Raw genomic sequence first — 23378 nt, forward strand, 5'->3', positions numbered from 1 at the left:
AGGCAATTAGTGCCACAGTCTGGTTGACTGGATAGGGCTGGGTGCTGGGTTGGACTGGCTGAGTTTGGAGCTCTCTTCCAACCTGACTGATTCTATGATTATTCTAATGTTTAACTGTTCTCATGGTGAAAATTTTTCTTCTGAAGACCATGTGAGTAACTTGCACCTCACTTCTGTGTAAGTGCCACAAAGTTTTGACCATAAACTGTTAACCAGGTGCTAAACAAGTCTCTGTATGCATCTAACAGTCTCCATGCAGCAAGCCAGACTGAGGTAGTAAAACCAAAACCTGGGCTTGCTCAACAGTTGTGTTCAAAGTCGAGACACAGCCCCTACTCACTTGTGCAAATTGCGAGGGGTTGTAGAATTGTACTGCTCCTGCTGCAGGTCCCCCCGAGGGTGGCACAGTGGCAGGCTAGAAGGTAGAAGACACTGAAATTACCATCTGCAGAGCATCACTGCTGCTCAGAACTGGTGTGCTTACACAAGGCAAATATTGACAGGAACAATGCCAACAATATGGACAGCGCAGCATATCGTAACGACTGCAAGAGCTGCTGGCATGGTTTGCATCCACATCTTTAACAGCACTGCTCAATGTAGGAACTGGCAAAACAAAGGCACATGCACCAACTGGAAACAGCTCTGAAAAACCAAAGCATGCAAAACCAAAACAAGACACCAGTGTGACTTCACTCAATTAGTACCTTCTGCTCTTGTTAGTAGACCTTAGGGCTTGCCCCCAGCTAAACATTCTATGCCTTGACTAAGAAATACCAGGAAGTTTGGGTCACTCTATTCTGGTGACCCCCAGTAGTGGAACATACAGCAGAGATGAAGCATTCCTTTAATTCCTACAGGGGCTTTTGCAGATGAAACAGGTTTTGACATTACTGATTTGAGACTGGCAGCAGTAGAACAGCAAAAGTTTTGCTTGTGAGAGGCTTTTTTAGGAGTTTGGTTTGTTTCTGATTGTTTAAAGTTAAATGACTTTTGAGATCCCAAGAAAGAGGTGATCAAAACCATTAAGTGAATCTCTTAGGAACATGAACATGAAGGAAAAAAGCATGCCTGGATTACATGCACTTTCATAAAGAAAGAACTCTGAAGTCCCTGTTTGAGTGTTAAAAGGAACACTACATCATGAGTTACTTCTGTGAAATGAGAAGAGGGGAAGAACGACTCAAAACGTAGCATTAGTAAGGATTTGAGCATATGCAAAATAAAGAAGGGGAGGGGAGGGGAAGGAGAGGAAAAAGAAAGTGAAGATAAAATGAGAATGGCCAGCCACATGTACCTGATTAAAATGCTGGCTTACTTCACGTGATAATGAACTCATTGAACTAGAGCGCGAAAGCTACAAAACAGCAAGAAACACACAAATACAAAAAAAACACAAATAAAAAGAGTCGTCATGCAGGTCACTGCCCCAAGCTTCCAGTCCTTTGATTTCATTGTCAAAGTTTCACTGCCAAAGGTTAAACCAACTTCAAGTTAAAAAAAACCAAAACAAACACCAAAACAAAACCAAACCAAACGTCAAGCCAGAAGTTAGTTTAAATCAAAAGGGCTTCTTGAAAGCACGGGAAATTATGTAGGTATAGAAAACATTTAGTAGGAACAAAGGTCATGTTACTCTGCCTGGCACATAGCAATCTGCTCTCCTTGTTGTGTCTTGCACTTGATATTAGTGAAATTATATGCATGCATGGAGGCAAGAAGAGATCCTCAAACTGCTCCTGACATTTTACTCTGAAAAAGGCTTGAAGAAGTCTACTTATATGGAAAAAGAAGATCACACCGGGACCTATGACACTGAGGATGAGCTACTTGTAGAGACTGAGAGAGGTCTTTCCAGAATGATTCTGGAGGCAGCCACATGATTCCATCTTGGCTGCTCATCAGCATCTGAATCAGCTACTTGTTGTTTGAGATGGCCCACGTTAAGTCCCACCATAAATTGATAGTTTAACTATACTGCAGGAGTCATTACCCAACTATTTCGAATCGAGCCTTACCTCGCCTGACTGGGAGCCATCGGGGTTAGAAACAGGAAGTCCAGATCCAGGAGGAAGGATTGCAGGGTTTAAATACTAAAGAAAAAACAGTGCACTTCTGTTTAGCTTAGTTACTGTGATGCTGCTTTGTATTTCTGCTAGACTGATCCCACTGAAGCAGAACATCACAACACACGGGGCCAGGTGAAACATGCAGTGTGTGCCTCTCCCTGTGTCCTGAGTCGCTTCCCTGACAGACTGCAGCTGTCCAACTGGGAAACAACTTTCCATGGGCTTCCCACAGTACTCACTTGTATTTCCCTTAACTAAAATGCCATACACCAACCTGGTTGCTTCTATGATTAACTCCTTGTTAATCTGACCTATTCCTAGGCTTGTAAAAAAGAGATTTTAAAGATTATTTTCTTTTCCTAAAAGACAGCTGCAGCAATAAAAAACTCCTTTCTTCATTGCTGGGATCACTTTATCACCAGCATTTAAAAACTATCCCAGAAGATCAACCTCTTAATTTTTTTTTCCACTTTAGACTGAGTGAAATGTTCATAACCTAAAAGGGTTAAACTCATGCTGGTGTGGGAAGCTGTAGAAAACCAATCACTAAAAAATGCTGACCCTATATCTATTTATTAAAATAAAGTCTACTCTTGAACTGAATGAAGTGCTCTTCAATCTACTTAATTACTCTGAACATCTGGAATGCAGAAGGTACTGACTGAAAGAATAAGCTCCTAGAGATGAATCAAACCTTTGAATTTATACCTGCACCAAACATATTGGTCTGGTTGATTGCAACAGGGCTGGGTGATAGGTTGGACTGGATAATCTTGGTGGTCTCTTCCAACCTGGTTGATCCTATGATTCTATAATCCCTACAACAACGTGCTTGCAAAGAAAACCCTCCTAAGCACAAGGCATTTATCCTAACCCACCTCTGGTTCAACAGCTGCAGCAGGATCTGAGTTGGGTTGGTTTGCAGCTGGTGTGTGCTCCGCTGCAGCACTGCCTTCCAGTGGCTGGGATTCCCCTGGAACTACAAAGGAAACAGGCATCAAACCCATGCCATACCAGGCTGTCTGATTCTACAAAATGAGATGCAGGGACATCAACAGGACCAGATTTCTACAATATTAATCTTCTCCCAGAACAAAAGTAATTTAAAGAGGGCTGTGTCCTGGTCTCTAGATGTCCAAGTCTTGCGACAAGCAGGAGATGCATATGGATGTAGACCTACAGATGCATATAGGTAATGTGGTACAACACAGCAAGTAGAAGCAAAAAAAAATAGGTGGGACGCGAGTGTGCAGATAAAACTTGGACCTTTCTTTTGCAAACAGCAATCCTGGGACTAGGAATAGGCGTGACAAGTGAGCACGAGATAGTGAGCAGCACAGGAACACACCACAGTTCCCATTTTGCTATTTGGAAAGCCCAGCCACTCTGCAATGGGGAGAAAAAAGGCAAAATCCCACACCCAATCCCTTTGTTTGCAGCATGCAGAGCTGCGCTTTACACCCCATTTGTTTCACTGCTCTTCCCAGACTGATTCTACTTCTAAATCAAACTGCAGTTAATGAGATTGAGTGTTATAAAATAGCCATTGAAGCATATCCAGTGTCAAAAGTGACTGAGAGAACCACACAACCTCCTCAATGTTATCCACTCATGACACACCTGAGTTTGGAACAAATACATTTGCAGGAACTGGCATTGGTGCCAAGGGGGCAAACAGGTCTGTTGGTGCAGGGAGAGCACTGCTTGACTTGGTTCCACCTGGATTCAGGACATCCACGTAATGAGCTCTGCCTCCAGCTGAAACAGGAAAAGACAGACATTAGAGACAAGTGAGCCTCACCCACGTCTACCTGAAGAGTTTGCTTGTTAAAACTATCTCTCAGCATCAGAAAACAATGCTCTGGGAATACAAACAATAACAGCCAAGTCACAACACGCTTGTGACAAACACAAGCAGTGCCACCAATAGGCTCAGCTCCATGATAGCACTGAGCTGCCAACTGTTCCCAGACAGCTCCAGAGAAGTCAAGACTTCCACCTTCATGTTTTATGCAAGAGAAAATCTGAAGTGTCCCATGCTTCAAGCACCAATGTCATCTCCTACCTGCTCTTCTAGAGAAGATGTTGACAGGGGCACCAGGTGGGCCTCCGGGTCCACCTCCAGGTCCAGGTGGAACAGCCTGGGGAACTTTAGGAAATCCTGTTGGAGGTGGTGGTGGAGGTTTACTCTGCAGGCAGAACAAAATAACATCCAACCACATCAACGTTTAAGAGTTTTAAACCAAGTATTCATCTGACTTCTCCTTGTCTTTTCCAGAGCACACAAAATTGGGTACACAGACATCTTGTAGTTCCTCACACTCCACCTGATAACTAAGGTCAGGGCATTTCTACAACCCACCTACACTTACAACAGTGACTCTTACTCGTTTGTCTTTTGAGACAGGTGATTTGCTTTGCTATCCAATGCATTGGATTTTTAAAACTACAGAATCTTCTGATAGGGACAGAGGAATCAGGGCACCCTCAGCAAATCTGCAGATGACAGCAAGCTGTGCGGCACAGTCGACTTGCTAGAGGGCAGGGATGCCATCCAGAGGGACCTGGACAGGCTGGAGAGGTGTGCCCAGGCCAATCTCATGACATTCAACAAGGCCAAGTGTAAGGTCCTGCATCCAGGTCAGCACAATCCCAAGCACAAATCCAGGCTGGGTGGGGAATGGCTGAGGAGAGCAGCCCTAAGCAACAGGACCTGGGGGTGTGGGGTGATGAAAAGCTCAACAGGAGCCTGCAGTGTGAGTGCAGCCCAGACAGCAACCCTGTGCTGGGCTACAGCAAGAGCAGTGTGGGCAGCAGGGCAAGGGAGGGGATCCTGCCTCTTCACTCTGTTCTCATCAGACCCCACCTGGAGTCCTGTGTGCAGTTCTGGAGCCCCCAACAAGAGAAGGACATGGAACTGTTGGACCCAGTCCAGAGGAGGCCAAAAAGATGCTCAGAGGGCTGCAGCAGCTCTGCTATGAGGACAGGCTGAGAGAGTTGGGGCTCTGCAGCCTGGAGAAGAAAGGCTTCAAGAAGACCTTACAGTAGCCTTTAAGTATCTGAAAGGGGCCTACATGAGGGCTGGGGAGGGACTACTCACAAGGTCTTGTAATGACAGGACAAAGGGTAATAGGTTTAAACTGGCAGAGGGGAGATTCAAACTAGATGTTAGGAATGGGTTCTTTCCAGTGAGGGTGGTGAGACACTGGCACAGGTTGCCCAGGGAGGTTGTGGATACTCCCTCCCTGGAGGTGTTCAAGGCCAGGCCTTGAGCAACCTGTTCTAGTGGGAAGTGTCCCTGTCTATGGCATGGAGTTGGAACTGGATGAGCTTTGAGGTCCCTTCCAACCTGAACCATTCTATGATTCTAACTTTTTCTGCCCCCCTGCCCCATTTCCTGCTAGCAAGAACTCAGTCAACAATCAATTATCTAAATGATGGCAACCTCTACGAACAGACACCCTGAACTAAGTTCAAAGTAAATTCCCTTGTAAATCCAACTGCAACTGAAGATACAAATGGCTCCATAAAGAACTTGCAACCTCTTTGTTAGTTTCAAAATGCTGCACATTTTAATCCAAATTCAGCAAAAGGCAGCTCTTCAGGGGCACTAACAGATTAAAAGATAACTGTTTGCTAGCACAGATTTCAGCTTTTCACTTGGAGAAATGAATATTCAGATTTTTTTACCTCCTCTTCTGGTTCATCCAGATCAACCCAGCGTTGCTTCTGTTCATCCCAAACAATCTACAAGAAAACCACAGTCAAGGATCAGGAGTGCCAAAGTCGTCAAGAGCAGAAGAAATAGTTGTAACTTGCTTTTAGAAGTCAGATCTAAAATAAAGACAATCTTTAAAGTTGTGCTTATTTCTTTGCTTGCCAAAACAATATTCATTTGCCATCCAGGAACATTTTTGGAACCAATTAGAATTATATAGGGAAAGATTTTTGTGATTCAGGGGGCCTTACTGATTTGTTCTTGTCATCTGGAAGGTGAGCTTCGTTCTTTTTTCCTATCAGCCAGCGAAGCCAGTTTCCACCACTCTGAAAAGAAATTCATCTGTTTAGTTAATTCTGTCCCCATTGTCTTTACAGGCAGGATAAAAGAAGCACTCATGCAACAAATAATCTTTTTCTTATAGGCTTCAACTCTGCGGCCAAAGCTGCAGACAGTTGCAGGCTGAGACAGTTCAGTCAGGCCCTCTTAAATCACTACCTGGAGCAGGAGTTCCCACAGGTGCTAACAAACTTCCTCCAGCTATAGGCACCTTAGAAAATTTACCTTCTTAGGTGCTGCCTCCTTTTTAGTTTCTTTTTTATTCTCTTTCCCTGCAGGAGCAGATGGAGGAGGAGAGGGCTGTTTTGCTGCAGAATTGGATCTCTCTCGGCCCACAGAATGAACAGAGGACTCTGAAGTTGTCCGAGATCTCTGCCCGTAGCCCTGCGTTACACACAAAGGAAAGCACAAAGGTGTTGCTGCTGGAGTGATGGATTCACACTTCACCTTGCTAAACAAATTTCTGTTTTGCAAAGTCAGTAACAGGAAGAGATATAAAAGCACTTAAAAAGAAAAAAAAAAACCCCACACAACACACAAACCAACCACAAACATAAATAAGAATGAAGATTTAGTGAAAGAGCCTGCTGATGGCATACCATAGGTGCTGAAGACTGAGATGCAGATCTGGATCTTCGTCCTGGTGCCTGGTTAGACATAAAGCCAGGACATGCATAATAAGCAAGCAGCTAAATATTTGCACAACATTCACTTTCATCAAGCATTCTCACACAATTAAAGATATCCAAGCTGGTTATTTGGGTCCTTGCATCTCCTCTGGCATGCAGGAGGGTGTGGAAAGAGCTGAAATCTGGCCAAGTTAATTGCGCTATGATGAAACTGGTCCATTAAAAAGAATTATGTTAGGGCACTGCTGTGCAGGTTAAGCAGCCCACAAGAGGAAAGAGATAAAAATGCTGCACCAGGGAGTGGTAGCTGCATTTTCTTTTCCCCTCCACCAAGTTGTTCTTCTAACATTCACATAGTAACTCAAGCATGAAGTATATAAAAAAAAATCCAATGCCTGTTTCTTTGCTATGGTTGTGGTTAAATTCTATATGGTCAAATTCTAGTTTACAATTCTCCACACCTTTCATCAGTTGCCAAATGTATCCACATTAAAACTGTTTATATCACAGAATCAGAGGATGCTTTAGGTTGGAAAGGACCTTTAAAGATCATTTAGTCCAACCCTCCTTCAGTGAGCAGGGGCATTTTCAACTAGATCAGGTTGACAAACCCCTTCAAACAATTTTCACCTCAGGGGACTCACTTCCAAGGAGATGCCAACTTCAATGTTGTTTTAACAGTGAAAATACCAGATACTTTAAAAAAGAAGTTGGGATTTTGATAAAGACCTTCCTCATTTCCAAGCAGAAGTCAACACTGTGCTTTTAAAACTGTCACACAAAGACTCTTTGGGGCCTGCATGCCTCATCTGCTGATGGATGCTACAAGTTCTTCTGGCTATGAAAAATCAGTCTGGAAGGTGGGAGAGGAAGGCAGGGCAGAGAAAGATTTTAAACTTTCCAGACAGCAGCCTGATAGTCTCCCCTTCCCCTTTAAAAGAAAATAACTAACATTTAGAGAAAAAAATTGTGGCTAAAATTTTCCTCCTAGCTCCTTGTTATTTATTCTACTGAAAGGGAAAGGAAAACTAAGCCTCAAATCTCACTGAAGAGCAAGAGAGAGCCCAAATATATTCTTGTGTTTGCAAAGATGTGCAAGTGCAGCTGACAGTTGCTGAAGAGATGTGTGAAACAGAGGTACCATGCTAGCCATCCTGCCATAGAAATCCTCCTCTCGCTGCTCAGGGAAGGAGCCTTGTGATGGAGACTCTGGGGCCATCCTCTGCATTCCTTCAAAACCAAATTACATCACATTAGGGGACACACACAGCAACCACCACCAAAATAACCACAAAAAGCCCTAAACCCCTAAATTTTAAGGCAAAATTCTCACTAGTTCTGAATTTTGTGCTGGTCTTTTAAAGAATGGCAACTAGACCTGCTGTGATTTTCTCTTCTCTCCTGCATGGTTAGGATGTTTGCTCCAAATGTAGATTAGAATAGGTTGAGGGATGCAAACACCAGTATGAGGCAACTGAAGGTTTTTCACATCTCTAATACAGCTCCTGCCCACCCTCACATGTGTCAGAGTCCACTGTCACAGAATTAAACTAATCAGAGTCCTGGAGGCTGATGTCCAGTCACAATTCTTGCAACCAAAGCTTCCAATCCCAGTGTACTCGGTGATGATCCATTCAGGGTTTAAATCATCATCTGCTGAGGCTGACTTCTCTTTTAAACTAAGCCAAAGAAGCAGAATGATCACTGAGTTTCCCTAAATGTCTCTGTACCATCACATGGTGGATTTATGTTTTAATACTCAAACTTTGATTGCCTTTCTCAATAGTGATGTACTTTGCATTATTCCCCAAAATACTTCATTCCCCTTGTAAGGAGGGAAAGCTGTTTACTGAGATGCCTGACCTGTTTCCATGTGTGTCTGCTCTTCTGACCGTGGCTCAGTTTCTTGTGGTGGCCCTCCTGGTGGCAGTGCTGACCCTAAGTACAGTGGTGATGGCTCAGCACCATAGGCATTTGAAAATCCTGGAGTTGTAAAGCCAGGTCCTGGACCAATAGGTTGAGGAGCCACCGGATAGAAAGGGACACTTCTGACAGCTTCCTGGTCACCAGGAGGAATCATAGCAGCTGACCCATCGAGAACAGCCTGAGATGCTGCAACACAAAAAGGAAGTTATCAGCCCTAACTAAAAAATTGCAGTTTGTGAACATTTTACCTTACAAAAATGCTAGGATGCAGAAATGGCATCTCCCTGTTTTTAACCACCCTCTGAAGTGGTTTCTTATGCCAGAAACCTGAGACTTTTATTTTCTGCCATGAAGAAGGGTCTGAGACACTCACCTGAAGGCATCAGCTGCACACCTTGCATCTGTTGAGTCATGCTGGGCAATATGGATGCCAACAATGCATTTTCAGCACCTGGACCCACATCATGACCAGCTCCTGCTCCATCACATTGACTGGTGTGGTCTAATTCAGAGCTTGGTGTGCTGCAGGCATATGGTGTTGGAGTGGATCTGTCTGTGTTATAAGCTATGGCACCCTCCTGCACAAGAAAGCAATAGCTTATGAACTGTACAAGACATTCAGGTCATAACCAAGGGAACAGACAGCAAAGGAAACGTTAAGAGTGGAAACAGCACACAAATTTCAGTCAAAAATGAGTTGTCAGCCATTTGCAGGCCAAGTTTGACCTAAATATTTACATTTGTTGTTTGTGGATTTTTTTTTGGTTTAGGGTGGGGTTTATTTTGGTTTGCTGTTGTTGTTAGGTTGTTTTGTGGTTTGTTTTGGGTTTGTTTTGGGGGGGGAGCAGGGTTTTATCAATGGAAGCTTATTTAATCACCTCAGGGTTCACATTTCTAACAGATCTCTTTAAATATTTTTTTTACAGTTCCAACCTAGCTATGCTAATTCAGACAGAACTGACAAGCAGATCACAGAACAAATCAAGTTGGAAAGCACCCTTCAAGGTCACATTGTCCAACCCCCATGCAGTGAGCAGGGACATCTCCAACTGGATTAGGTTTCTCAGGGTCCCATCAAATTAATCCTCTGCTTACAGCAGGAGTTGCTGTATCTTTTTGAGCCGTGCAATTCTCCTTGCATTACAATAGTAAGGAAAGTTTCTCCTAACATACAGCACCCCTGGACTATCAGGACACCACAGTGTGGCAAATCCAGAGCTTAAATCACACCACTTGTCCTTTATGCCATGAGTGAACCACAAGTTGCTTCATCTGCTCTGTAATTAGTAGTGTAAAACAAACCAATGAAAACACTTGGCTTCACACTGATCCTTAGAAGAGAAGACTTCATGGTGAGAATTACATTCTGTACCTTGATCTGTCCATCCACATGTCGAAGCCTTACTAACCATAAAGGCTCAATCAAAGACTCCTGGTCTGGTTTTTCCTTTATCTGTGGGTCAAACAGGCGTAGCTGGGATGACATCTAAGGAAAGTAACGAAGGGGAAGTTTAGGTTAATCAGGCAGCACAAAGCAATTGCATCTACAACTTGCTACCTACAATATAAAGCCACAAATACTTAATTCTTGATGTTACCTGGATTAGCTGGCCAATAAGCACAGGTGAATAGTAATGTGGGTCTTTAAGGACAGTTCTGGAAATCACCTCACAGTAATGGAAGGCCTGAGCAGCAAGTCCCATTTCAGCCAGTCGGCAAGCGTAGATGAACTTGAAAACCTGTGGAGTGCAAGCAGATGAAGCAAACCAAGCAGTCAGAATGTTCTTAGAGGTATCACAAGAAAGGCAGTCTGCCAGTTCAGTTGAAAGCTCAGAGGTCTCATTATGACAACTACACTAAGCAGGAAAACATGAAAAGGTGAGGAGGAAGCTTTCATTCTCTTCTTCCACCCAATACATCCAAGTAACTGCTATTTGTCTACAGTAAAGCAAAAAGAAGCAGCTCTTCACCTGGAAATTGGGCAAGCAGCCAGGCTGAGATCCTAGTGACTGGGCATATTCATAGGCTTCTGTTCTCTGGATGGCTTCATTAGTGGCAAACTTAAAAAATGGCAAGCTGTTGGGAATGGGAAATGAAAAGTATCACTGACACTGAGATGGTAATATGCTGACAGTGAAAACAACAACACACAAACCCAGCAATAAAGTCAGAAACATAGCTCCATTAGATACACAATATCAGTAACTTCAACTCCTCAAACAAGGTCAGGGCATCAGATAGATGCCTCCAAACTAGCTGTGGCTAGTGCTAGGAAGAGTAGCCCAATTCTTAAGTTTCATTTTTCACAGAATTAACCAGGTTGGAAAAGACTTCTGAGATCATCAAGTCCATCCAACCTAGCACCTAACCCTTCTAATTAATTGACCCACAGCACTAAGTGCCTCATCCTGCCTTCTTTTAAACACCTCCAAGGATGGTGAATGCACCACCTCCCTGGGCAACCCATTCCAATAGGCAATCACTCTTTCCATGAAGAAAAAAAGAAAGCCAAACCTGTGATTTGATCCAATTAGGACAAGCTTTGTTGTCTTCCTTGTGTAAACTCCAAACCCAACTTGGGCCATAAGGTAACAGAAATGAGCAGCATCCAGCAGGCCTTTAGAAGCTGTAGAGAAATAAGGGACAGGACTCAGGAGGCTTCCCCTCAGTGGCATGCTGTAACTGAGTGTCCTGTGTTGTTTTGGCTTTGCATTCAAACACCCTCACAACAGAGACACAGCCATATAAAACTGTTCCACTTCACATTTTACACAGCAATTTCTTGTTGTCAAAAACATAAGCTTTGTAATTAAAGCTTTCAGGAAGCTTTCACAGTATCACCAAGGTTGGAAGAGATCTCATAGATCATCAAGTCCAACCCTTCAGTCATCACCCTGTTTAGTCCCCAAGAGTTACCAAGAGTGTCTCCCATGGTAGCAATGGTCCTGGATTCCAAGTCCACATTATTGGTCAAGTTGGATAACACCATTGCTAGATGAGGCCTCCAATCTCCCCATTTCTCATCTCCACAGCACTAAAAGTAGAAGAATTAGTCAAATCAGTGACTGGAGCTCTTGCATGGGTGTTTCAACCTAAAAAGGACCAAAGCAACTTATCTGACAATTCCAGGCAAAGCACATGGAAAGATCACTGCTGTGATCTATACTACTCACTGCAGCACTCCTTTACTATCAGCTGCAGCTCACACTCAAATCTTACCGTGGATGCAGCTGGCATCCTTCCAGACATGAGCTGGTAAACAGTCTGCAGAGGGTCATTAATTGGGAGGCTGTTGGCAAATCTACAGGGACATTATAGAGAAAAAGAGAACACAAACATGAGGTAAGCTGTTAAAGTGTACTGAAAGCAGTTAAAAAAGCATCAGTGGTAGTTCCTTCTCTTAAACTAAGCTAGAGATGAAGTGCTGTTTGAAAATACTACACTGAATAAGCAGTTGCCCAATCCACAAGCAAAACATTACTAGTTAACTGGATCTGCCACTCTGCCATAGCTCAGTCCAAGCTGGGAAAAACTTCAGGATTCTCTCACCAGCTGACTAAACTCAGTACATGATTTCACAAGCTCAGGAAGCTGAAAGATTTTCTGTGTATAAACAAAGCAGGCACAAAAACATCTGCTTCTTTTAGGCAAGGAGAATGAAGGGTACAAGAGAGTAACTTGGCTTCAACCAAGCTGGAATAGTTGGGTTTTTGCACAAAGTGACTAACAGCATCCCTCAAGCAAGCCCACGTTGATCAAATACCCCTTAAAAGGAACAAGTGGCATAGAACAACTTTTCACGTTTAAGTTTATGGCCAGAAGGCTCCAGGATATAAAGTAACAGATGACAAACAGAGATATAAAATTCAAGTACAATTCTTGCATAAGCTACTGAGAATAACTCATGATTTTGACATTAAGGTTTCTGAGCACCAAGCCTGTACCTCATTAGCAGAACAAGGAATCACATTGTACTGATCAACAAGCCAAACAGTACCTGGTCATAACTCTTGCATGTGTTCTGCTGTCCATTTTGCTGGCAAGCAGCAGAGCGTGACCCCACAAACCATGCTTCATGGCAGACTCCAAAGCATCCTAATTAATACAGAAATTAGTTTCTTGGGAATAGTTTATGATGCTGCTCAGATAAACAATGGTTGTTCCACTGTAGCACTCAGAATTTTAAAATGCTTGTTCAGATCAAATGTTAACACATTAATATCATTTTGGTTTATGTTAACTGCAGGGCATAACATTTTTCCATCTCAGTGTAGTGCACTGTCATGCAATATTATAAGCACTGCAAGTTGCAAAAGAGATTTTAACTGATGCTTAGAGCTTCAAGATTTGTGGAAAACAGGTAAACAAAATACAGCAAGTTGGGGCTCTGCAGGCTGGAGAAGAAAAGGCTTTGAGGAGACCTTAGAGTGGCTTTCCAGTATCTGAAAGGGGCCTAAAGGAAGGGTGGGGAGGGACTATTTACAATGTCTTGTAAATGATGAGGAGGAATGGGTTTAAACTGGCAGAGGGGAGACTCAAACTAGATGTTAGGAAAGGGTGAGGGTGGTGAGACACTGGCACAGGTTGTCCAGGGGGGATGTAGCTGCTCCCTCCCTGGAGGTGTTCAAGGCCAGGTTGGATGAGGCCTTGAGTGACTTGTTCTAGTGGGAGGTGTCCCTGCCTATGGCAGGGGGTTGGAACTGGGTGATCCTCGAGGTCCTTTGCAACCTTAACCATTCTGTGACCCTGTAAGTATCAGGAACAAGAGTGTAAGCATTCACCTTCTTGCGCCCATAAAGCAGCAACTCTCTGAATCTCTCTGTCTCTTTCTCAAGGCTGTCAATTGTGGTTATGAGACTATCAGTGAGAAACGAGAGCTGGGCTTCACCAGATTCCTCTTCTACTTGTTCCAAAGCCTCATTAGTGAAATCAATCAGATTTGCCTCGTTAGGGGACTTCCCAGGAAGCCACACCGTTTTATGATCTCGGAGCAGAAGTTCAGCCAGGTCTGTTCCCACAACAGTCTGTATGAAGAGAAAAATCAGGACCAAAACCTCCTGTTATTCCAACACTTCATTTTGTCACTTCAACAGCAACATGTTAAAAAACAGCACCTCTCAGCACCTGAGGACAAGTGACCACCTCACTGAACCCACCAATCCATAAACTATTCCAAGATAAATCACTACAGGCATATTACTGCCTTATATAAATACCCATCTGTACAGAACAAAATGTTTGAGGTGATAATAAAATCCAGCAGTGAGACATACCCCATTCTGCCTGCACAACAAGACAATAAAGTCCCAAAGCAGACTTGCAGATTCTTTGTCAATTAGATTTTCATTCTTAAAGCACTGTGTAGCTTTATTTTGTGCAAACTTAATAACATCCACTTTATGGGTGTCATCTCTGTGAAAAAAAGAAAGAAAGAAAACCCATTTTTAATGAGAGATCTAAGCATACAGGTTGTTATTATGATTAGCAAGAGGAACAGAATTAAAGCTCCTAAATTATTTGGGTAGGTGAAAAGCCACAAGTAGCTTAAAACAGTTTAATCTGCAGACAAAAGTTTAATGAAGAAATAAATTCTGAATGCATGAAAGTTATTTCTGAAATCTCTAAGAACATACTTGGCAAGAGGACCAGGGAATGCTCTCATCTCTTCTTGCTCTGGAGAATGTTGTAACATAGTCTGCAATACAAATACAAACCATAAGAAATTCTTCTAGCTATGATTTTGCTTTTTACCACTGAAACCTCCAGATCTGAACATAACCAAGGCTACTGCTCCAACAAAACACACATGGTAACTTGGCAGTCTGCATAAGGATAAGAAATGATGAAATCTGCTTTTGATGGAAGTCATCCTGCAGCATAAATATATCTCCTTAATCAGAGAATCTCTTAGGTTGGCAGAGATTCTTAGATCCAGTCCAACCATAAACCAAACACTGCCAAGTTCAAGTTTTCCTGATGATGTTCTAGTACTTGTAGACAATTGTGCTCCCTGATATTTCACCAATTAATTCCACCCTCACCACTGAAGCCTGTCCTTCCATAGATTTTACATCCCTTAAGTACATCATTCACAGGCTCACAGGATGTTAGGGGTTGGAAGGGACCCAAGAAGATAGAGTCCAACCCCCCTGCCAGAGCAGGACAATACTATCTAACACATTCCTTGGTAGAGGCACAAGAATGAAAATGTACCCATGAAATTTAATCCCCAGTCCACACAGGTGACAGGCAGCCCTCAGCTCTGCAGGGAATATGAGGACAAGGCTGTCGCTATGAACTGTGACACAGAGGCAAATCAACACAAATCCAGCCCTTCTAGGATGTAAGGATCCTACCTGAACACAATATAGAGCTGGATGAGCTGATGGTGGCCACATCATCTCTCAGACAAAAAAAAGCTTTTAAAGCAACTCTTTTCCTTATGATTACAGCCCAGATTGATACAGATAAATGTGCTCATGTAGACAAAAAGGTCAGAAAGTTCTCCCTTCCACTTCAAAAGCAGCATCTGTATTCCACCTCCCCCCTTTTTCCTTTTCAACTTTACCTCCATACTGTGTATTTCAACCAGAGCTGGCTGTCCTTCTGAAGGCAGGTTTGGTAGCACTTTAATTAAGTAGCCCCCAGGACCAAACCTAGCACAGATATGAGGCACTGAAAATTTCTCAGGCGTTGAAGGCCTTAAAGGTGCTGAAACAGGAAAAAAAACAAGATAAAATAAGGACAAGTAATTTGTCCTGCAACTGAGTAAACTTGCTGATGCCTTTATCCAATGCAGTAATCCTGCAGTATTAGTGGATAAACCTCTGTCATTCAATTTGGCTAAACTTTGTAAGCCACAATTAATCAGTTCCATTGTAGTCCCAAAGACCTGCTGAAGATTTGCAGTGCCAAAAACCAAACCAAACTTACAGAAGCTCAGCAGTTTTGTATCAGACACACATCTGTAACCTCTGTACAAATGTATCTTTAGAGCTACTGATATACTTTAACATATTCTGGAAAAGCCCTTTCCAGAGAAACAGCAAAATGGTAAGGAAAAAAATATATGGAAAAATCTGGTTTCAAGTTAAACTTTAATCACTTCCCATGAAACACAAACAGGTTAGTTATAAATCTATCTATAGTAAAGATATTTACAGATGGGAGTATGCAGCATTTAATAGCAAACTGCCCAGCTACTACTGTTCTGTGACACACCCATGTTTCAGCAAGTTATCCTTACACTTAAAAGGAAACACAAACTCTCCATGTGCACATATGCTGCAAAATAGCTTCTAGCCTGTTATCAGGTTCAGTGAACACATGAAAGGCTTACTACAAACGCTAACTGAAGTGCAAATTACTGCTGCTAGACACCCTCAGAAGCACAGCATCTTCCCTCCTCCTTTCCCAGCAATGTCAATACCTTGTTCTACAGCTGACCATCCAGTTTCAGCTTGGTAGCCATAATCTGCATAAGGCTGTTGTCCATCAAAGTTAGTAGCATATCCTCCGTATGGATAATCCCCATGGAGCGACACTGCCTGCGCAGTAGGTTCATAGGTATTAACTGTTAGGTCATGATTGCTTCTGTACAGCTGGCTCTAAACAAATCATATTAGTAACTGTTAGCAGAGCATCAAGTTATACAGAGCAGGCAACACTGCAAGCATGACTAAAGGCAGTCAGCATCCCCCCAGCTCTGAGTATTTGTACTGTTGATAAATCAAGGCTACTGCAGGCCTGCATCTGAGAGAACTACCCCACAAGACACCTGGAGCAGCAGGCTAGAGGAGACAGTTAACAGATCGTGGTGCTCTCCCTCACTGCTCTCACTACTGGTTGATCTGTTCCCACCCAAGGAAGCTCAGTTGTCTCACAATGTCTGTGCTTGTGTGAAAATAAACAGTACACAGTGAGTTACAGGTTCGAGTGTTGCTGTATCAGAAACTATAAATCAGAATCAACGTTGAACTCTGCTGTGACAGAAAAATCTCAGCTGATCAAACCTGAAGAATGCCCAAATGACTCCAGGTGCCTAAAGACAAATGCCTAAATAATCACAGAATCATAAATCTCTATCAGTTGGAAAAGACCTCTAAGGTCATCAAGTTCAACTGTCAAACTAAGACCACCATGACCACTAAACCATGTCCCCAAGTGCCATGGCCACAGGTTTCTTGAACACCTGCTGGGAGTGTGACTTCACCACCTCCCTGGGCAGCTTGTTCCAAAGCCTGAACACTCTTGCATTAGTTTTTTCCTAATCTCCAACCTCAACCTACCCTTAGCACAGTTTCAGGCCATCTCCTCTCATTCTAGCACCTGACAGGAGAAGACACTGACCCCCATCTCACTCCAATCTCTAATACTACTTCTAATATTACTGAACGAGTTGGAGTTGAGGCTGGAAACATGATGAGCCAACACATGGGAGCTAAAAACGACACACCCCAAGGAGCTGATCTCAAAAATAACCCAAATAGTCTCTGTGGTTATCAGTTATTTGTACTTATGGCATAAGTAGGTGAGCAATCAGTTAGATTTGGGTTTTGCTTTCAGAGTCAAAATAGCACCATACAAATACGGAGTTAGTCTTTCAACAGATCCCAAATTCAGTGACAGGACTCATGCTTGTGATGAGAAAAAGCACAGAATGCAAAGCCAGGCACATTATCAACTACAGCCAAGCACAGAAAGGGCAAAGTTCTCACAAACAGCAAATGGATTCAGCAGAGGAAATTTTCCATTTCTCTGTGTGTGGCAACTTGCACAGCTGAGTGCTGATTTTGGTTAAAGTTCTCTTGACAACTGTGACAAATATTAAGTTCAAAACCATATTACAAAACAGCCTTAGCTTACAGAAGAAAAGTTTTCAAAATACTATTTCCCAAGCTAAACCTCAAAAGATTTCTAATGTTTCACCCACCCCTAACACTGAGAAAGACTCAGCTGAAGGAATAGTTGATGTGACCACTGGAAACTCACTTGTTGAGAGCGAGAGCTGAAGCTGCTCTGGCGACTGTGAATGCTGCGAGAGCTACGGAGACTGTGACCAGAGTGCTCACTGTGGACACTGCGCCTGTCAAATTCATCTCCATAAGGATCTCTGTGGGGTTCAGACTCATCATCAAAGCTTCCAGCGAAACGAGGATCATATCTCCAGTTATCTTCGTATCGGTCATGCCTGAAGAACACAGAAATCACAGAATGGAAAGGGCTGGAAGGGACCTTTGGATTGAGTCCAACCCTCCTGCCAGAGCACGATCACTCAGGGCAGGCCACACAGGAACACATCCAGGTGGGTTTTGAAAGTGTCCAGGGTAAGACACTCTGCAACCTCTCTGGGCAGCCTGCTCCAGTGCTCTGTCATCCTCCCAGGTAAGAAGTGTCTCCTCTTCCTCTAAAGAAGGTGGAACCTTCTGCATTCCAGCTTACACCCACTATTCCTTGTCCTGTCATTGGGCACCACCAAAGAGCACCTGACACTTTCATCTCACACCCACCCCTCTGAGATTTATAAACATTAAGATCCCCTCTCGGCCTTCTCTTCAGACTAAAGCAGCCTCAGTTTTCTGTCTGTCTTCATGGGGAGAAATGTCTGAATCCTTAATCATCCAAAGCAAAAATGAAGATACTCATAACCCTAAGAGAATTGACTTCTCTGGACATTTATCTACCTAACTTCAGAAGGGCTTTTAGATATTTCCTAGACTGAGGTCTTCATTGCAGTCTCCTCAAGAAGTTCATGCAGAATATACCTGATCAAGACCAACCTCATATTCTAGGAAAACCCACACAATGTTCACCTGACCTGAAAACAAGTCCTGCTGCCTGAAAGCCTTTTCTTGAGAGTGACATGACAGCTCATCTGCTTTCTAATCTGTTGAAGCTACAGAAAGAACTGGTGAGACATGTCTGTGAAATGTCTAATGGTGCACTGTTAAGTCTGTCACAGAATTCATCAGCACTGAGAGGATTTCACCTACAAATCTGCAGGATACCCTGAAATTCTGCTGCCTGCTACAACTATCACAGCAGTTCATAACATCTGAAGGCTTTGGAGCAGATCTTTATCAGGTAAAAGTAGCATTTCTGTTAGTGCACAAGCAAAGACTCAGCCTTTGCCTTCACACTCACTGCCATGATTTAATTTTCTGGTGACATATTTGACTATGGGGGAGTCAGCCCTGCAGAAAGCAGATTGGCTGCCTTCACTCTGACATACACACGGCTTCTTTGATGGTCATCAGCACCTAGGCCCTGTGCTGCCCCACATCTGGCAAGATTATCAAGAACACAGACAAACCTGTTGCCATATGGATATGCTTCTCTCTTCTGGTAAGGGTTGTGTTCGTGGTCATACCAATACCTCTGATATCGAGGATCTCTGTACCTGGGGTCGTATGCTGAGTAACGTTCCCAGTGACTTGGATCTTTGGAATACAAAAAGAAATGGTTTAAGCATTGAAAACCAGTACCTACAAGCTTTCTTCTTTCTTTTCCTGATGTTTCCTCTTCAGCTGTACCCTGATTTGGTCTTGAAGCACAAAGAATAAATCAGAATAATGTAGTTAAAGCTACATAAATGTCCACTCTTTTTCTGAAGCAAACAAAAAAACAACTGAGCAAAATCCATTTCACACCTTTCAGAGAAACATGGTTACTAGAGTCAGCTCCATACTCCTGAAAGAGCAGTGTTCACCACCAGAGAGAGAAATCTGCTCCAACAGCTTTAGAACTTGATTATGGCATGGTAGCTCAATAAATACTAACAAAATCTCAGCGATAGCATCATGCTAATTGCCTCAGGATGTGGACAGAGGCTGCTTTAAACCCTCCCAGACACTCCGAGTCATTATCTTTAGCTTTCCAATGCCAATCTATCTCTGGGAGCATTTAGACAACCACAGACCAAAACAAATTCCAGTCATGAGTTAATTTCTGTTTACACTCATATAAAATGAAGTCTGCCTGCAGGTTGCACACCAAGGATACACCCCAGTGAATGATAAGTTTGAGTACATTGAAGGAAACTATTCTGTAGACTTACACTGGTGCCTTTCACAATAAGAAGGTGAAGTCTGGTAAAGAAGAATAAACTTGATTCTCTTTTTTAAAACTGATTAAAAACCATACAGGAAGGCTGGCATGGTATTAAGAACTGAAGTAAGGCCAAGGATCAACGTTCCGCAACCCTAAATTCATTCTTGCTGGTTGCAGAAGGAACAGTTTTAATTAATATGGAAAACAAATCAATTCACTCATCTTTTTCTCTTTCCAGTAAGTTTTTGTTTAAGCTTGCCATTTTCTACAGAAAACCTGATTTCATTTTGACACCTTACCTCCATAATCATAAGAATTTGGGTAATAGCCTGGATAGTAATCACTCCATCCACTTTTCCCATAATATTCATCAGAATAGTCTTGCCTGAAAGAGAAAGCATAGGTATAATATGTTGTTATTCCTCCTTCAGCCTCTTCTGAAGCCAGCAGAGGGATGAACTATGAGTTTCATACTTAAAAGAAGCCATTTACATGAAGTCAGGGAATCATAAAATGAAACTTCACAAACCATCACTGAATTATTGTGTGCCATAAAAAGTGGCAGCTCCCAGTACACTATAATTCAGTGGGGTTTGTTAACTGCTTTGGTGATAAGTTTCATTACTAACAGACAATTAATCATGAAAACTACTGCTATAATTAGCATCTTTCCAACTGTCTCAACAGAGGAGTCAAGGTAATGAATTAATTGTACAGCAAAGCACTTCTCAAACTGAGGGACATCTTGTGGGGATGAAAACAGGAGTATAGTCTGGAGAAGGGCTTGTGAAATGGGTCAGGACATAAACTGCCTCCCTCATGGATAGTTCATAGAAACACAGAATAGTTTGGATTGGAAGAGATCTCCAAAGGCCACCTAGTCCAACCCCTGCAGAGTCAGCAGGGACATCCTCCACTAGATCAGGCTGCTCCAAGCTTTGTCAAGACTGACCTTGAATATGTCCAGGGATGCAGCCTCAACTACCTCCCTAGGCAACCTTTTCCAGTGTTCCAGAACCCTCATGGTGCAGAACTTGTTCCTAACATCTAATATAAACCTCCTCTTCTCTAATTTCAAACCATTGGCCCTCATCCTATCACTACAGGCCTTTCACATTTGCAACTTGGCCTACTTGAAAGGACAAAGAACAAAGCAGATCTACAGAAAAGAGCCTGCAGAAGAAAAAAGATCCTGCTGATGTATCTGAGCAGAGGTTTCAGATCTGGGGCTGCCACAGTAGGATCTGGCACTAGTGTGAAACACAACTACAAAGGAAACAAAACCAAAGCATGCTTTAACTTTTTTGAGTACCTGGCTGAAGAACTTAATATTCCACCACTTTGCTGATTTGGAGCTGATGGCAGCCTTTGGCTGGCAGGCACACAGAACACTAACCCTGCAGGACCAGCACTGATACCATTTCAATGGTTTATTTCCACTCTATGCTCAGTCTGTTTCTCCAGCTCAGCTCTTCAGCAGAGGCAGCAATGTTCTGAGTGTCTGCACATTCTTATATTTAACACTTCACTGAATACAGGCATTGAGCTGCAATTTTAAAGCAGCACATTACTACAGAAATGATTTCAGACTTGTAAGTTTAATAACCTTCTCAATAGGCTCAGATGGATAGCAGGAAAAGCTTGGTTCTCATTTGAGCAACAGGAGGACCAGTAGAAGAAAATACTCATTCACAGAGCCCACATGAGAACAATGACTGTCAAATGAACAGAACAAGCACAAGAACCTGATTAAAACCAACACAGAAGTGTGTGTGAATACAAAAGGAGACTGGAATACTTTTGATGGGAAGAGAAAGATGTGGCCTTTGCTTGAAAAATTATGAGCCTTTAGGACATACTTTCTTTTGGGTGACCATGCCACAACTTCTGAGACAAGCCAGAAGATGAACCATGTAGTGTCTACATAGAAATGGAGAGAAGTTCAAACATGTGTATGGAAAGATCTATGCATAGGTCTTACCCAAGTGAGGAGACACAAGTCCATGTACATATCCATGCACAAGAGGTAAAGATAATTAAAGGCAGTATGGGATAATGGAAACTTTCAGGCTTCTCTACAACTCATCATACAACTCCCAGGTGGCCAAGCAAGCTGAGTGATGCTCCTCCCTGGAGCATGTGGGAAGTTTGTTAACTCTGCACTTACTCTGCAGAGAAGGAGGTTTGATCTTATCAGATCAGGTTTATCCACTCAACCAACCTTCTCAGTCTCCTTCAGAATGATGTTATGCTCTCCTCAAGCAAAGTTTACAAAGCTGCATTATCAGCAATGATGCATTAAGGGCAAGTTTCAGTCACACTATCACACTGGAGCCACTTTTGGACTCTGCTGCCCTGCAGTACCAAACCACAGTCCACAGCTGCCTACAATGTCACCTCACAAATCAACTGACAGAGTTACTCCTAACGAGCTTTGGTCTGCCTAAGGCCACCTATAGAAATTGTGGCCTCTTATAAGAATAGTAGATAAGAGCAACACACCTCGGGAAGTGCTCCTAGAGCTGCTTATCTCATTACAAGATCTCACAGTGCACTTAAGATTCTCTTAAAATGATGATAAAGGTTATCACATGCAGATACAGCCATTGTTTTGCACTCCTCAAGGCAAATACACACCTCCCATAATCTTCTGGAGGTGGTAAGCAAAGTGGCACATTTTTAAGGTGAGGGCTGCTGCATGAATGAGCTATCAACGACAGACAACTACAAAGGGTTTCAGCATTTCCAGAGAGGCAACTGGGGCTGTCTCTGAGAAACCTGAAAATCCATCCCCCAGATAATGCAGCAGTAACATTGTGTCATTAATTTGAGGTTCATACCAATCACTTATGCAGTAATCACCAGAAAGCAGTCATCCCTGGAAGGCAATTTGCTGCTTTTTGCTTGAGAAATACTAGAGATTTAATTCCTGCATTTGATGTTTACAAGGAACACCTGAACACAGTTTCCCCCTCTCTTTGTTTTTATTTCATATTAATTAGACTTTGGCTTGTAAGCTTTCCTAACTCATGTGCTACCTGCATCAAAGCCCATGGTGAAGTCACAGTGTGTGAAACACCCACAGAGCACCTCTGCTGCATGGATTGAGGATACTGTAGAACAGTTTATCCACTCAGCTCATGCAATCATCAAGTCAACCTGACACAGCACCAGGATGTGTCCACTTGATTCACCATCTCTCTCTTCCCAGTATCTGAACCATCATGGGTCAGTAAGGCACCCATACAGCCATGCTTGTGAGCCAAATCCCAGACAAAGGCACTGAAATGATGTTAATAAACAAATTTTAGGGCCACAGCTTCAGTGCCAGATAGAAACTAAACAAGTACTGACTGAAACCCATAGTCCACACTGCTCCTTCACTGCACGTGTGAAAGAGAGCTAATCTCAGCACTGTGTCCATCACAGTGAGCTTCTGTCTGGCAGAAACACCAGCAACCACCCAGAGAACTGAATGAAAGGAGGAACAAAGGGCTAGCAACAGAGAAGGCTGCAGAACCATATCCTTTTCAGCCACAGCATTTGATACCCAGCATTCCTGTGGCAGCACACAAAGAGCTTTTGAACTTCCCCTCTGCTGCTTGTGCTCTGAAACTCCAGCAGGCATCGTGACACTCTCTGCTTCAG

At 43.0% G+C, this 23378-nt stretch overlaps 1 protein-coding gene across 4 annotated transcripts in view; it reads right to left on the minus strand.

The window, feature by feature from the left end:
* SEC16A (SEC16 homolog A, endoplasmic reticulum export factor) overlaps nt 1-23378 on the minus strand; it is a 35466-nt gene that overhangs the window by 2269 nt on the left and 9819 nt on the right. Inside the window, exons 4-31 of one of the 4 annotated variants that reach the window (XM_064170860.1) lie at nt 20030-20115; nt 18994-19120; nt 17673-17871; nt 16111-16228; nt 15250-15392; nt 14315-14376; nt 13955-14093; nt 13463-13705; nt 12679-12776; nt 11901-11982; nt 11598-11715; nt 11196-11307; nt 10652-10757; nt 10280-10420; nt 10054-10167; nt 9055-9259; nt 8619-8867; nt 7897-7985; nt 6726-6773; nt 6352-6510; nt 6039-6113; nt 5760-5816; nt 4135-4258; nt 3690-3827; nt 2948-3048; nt 2019-2093; nt 1298-1357; nt 341-415 (exon numbers count right to left, since the gene is read on the minus strand). In XM_064170860.1, coding sequence (XP_064026930.1) covers nt 341-415; nt 1298-1357; nt 2019-2093; nt 2948-3048; nt 3690-3827; nt 4135-4258; nt 5760-5816; nt 6039-6113; nt 6352-6510; nt 6726-6773; nt 7897-7985; nt 8619-8867; nt 9055-9259; nt 10054-10167; nt 10280-10420; nt 10652-10757; nt 11196-11307; nt 11598-11715; nt 11901-11982; nt 12679-12776; nt 13463-13705; nt 13955-14093; nt 14315-14376; nt 15250-15392; nt 16111-16228; nt 17673-17871; nt 18994-19120; nt 20030-20115 — 3343 coding nt within the window. Of the gene's footprint in view, nt 1-340; nt 416-1297; nt 1358-2018; nt 2094-2947; nt 3049-3689; nt 3828-4134; nt 4259-5759; nt 5817-6038; nt 6114-6351; nt 6511-6725; nt 6774-7896; nt 7986-8618; nt 8868-9054; nt 9260-10053; nt 10168-10279; nt 10421-10651; nt 10758-11195; nt 11308-11597; nt 11716-11900; nt 11983-12678; nt 12777-13462; nt 13706-13954; nt 14094-14314; nt 14377-15249; nt 15393-16110; nt 16289-17672; nt 17872-18993; nt 19121-20029; nt 20116-23378 lie in introns of all 4 variants that reach the window. The other 3 variants (XM_064170857.1, XM_064170858.1, XM_064170859.1) reach the window with 3 other exon arrangements.

This window comes from Pogoniulus pusillus, chromosome 35 (genome assembly GCF_015220805.1).
Source record: "Pogoniulus pusillus isolate bPogPus1 chromosome 35, bPogPus1.pri, whole genome shotgun sequence".
NCBI lineage: Eukaryota > Metazoa > Chordata > Aves > Piciformes > Lybiidae > Pogoniulus > Pogoniulus pusillus.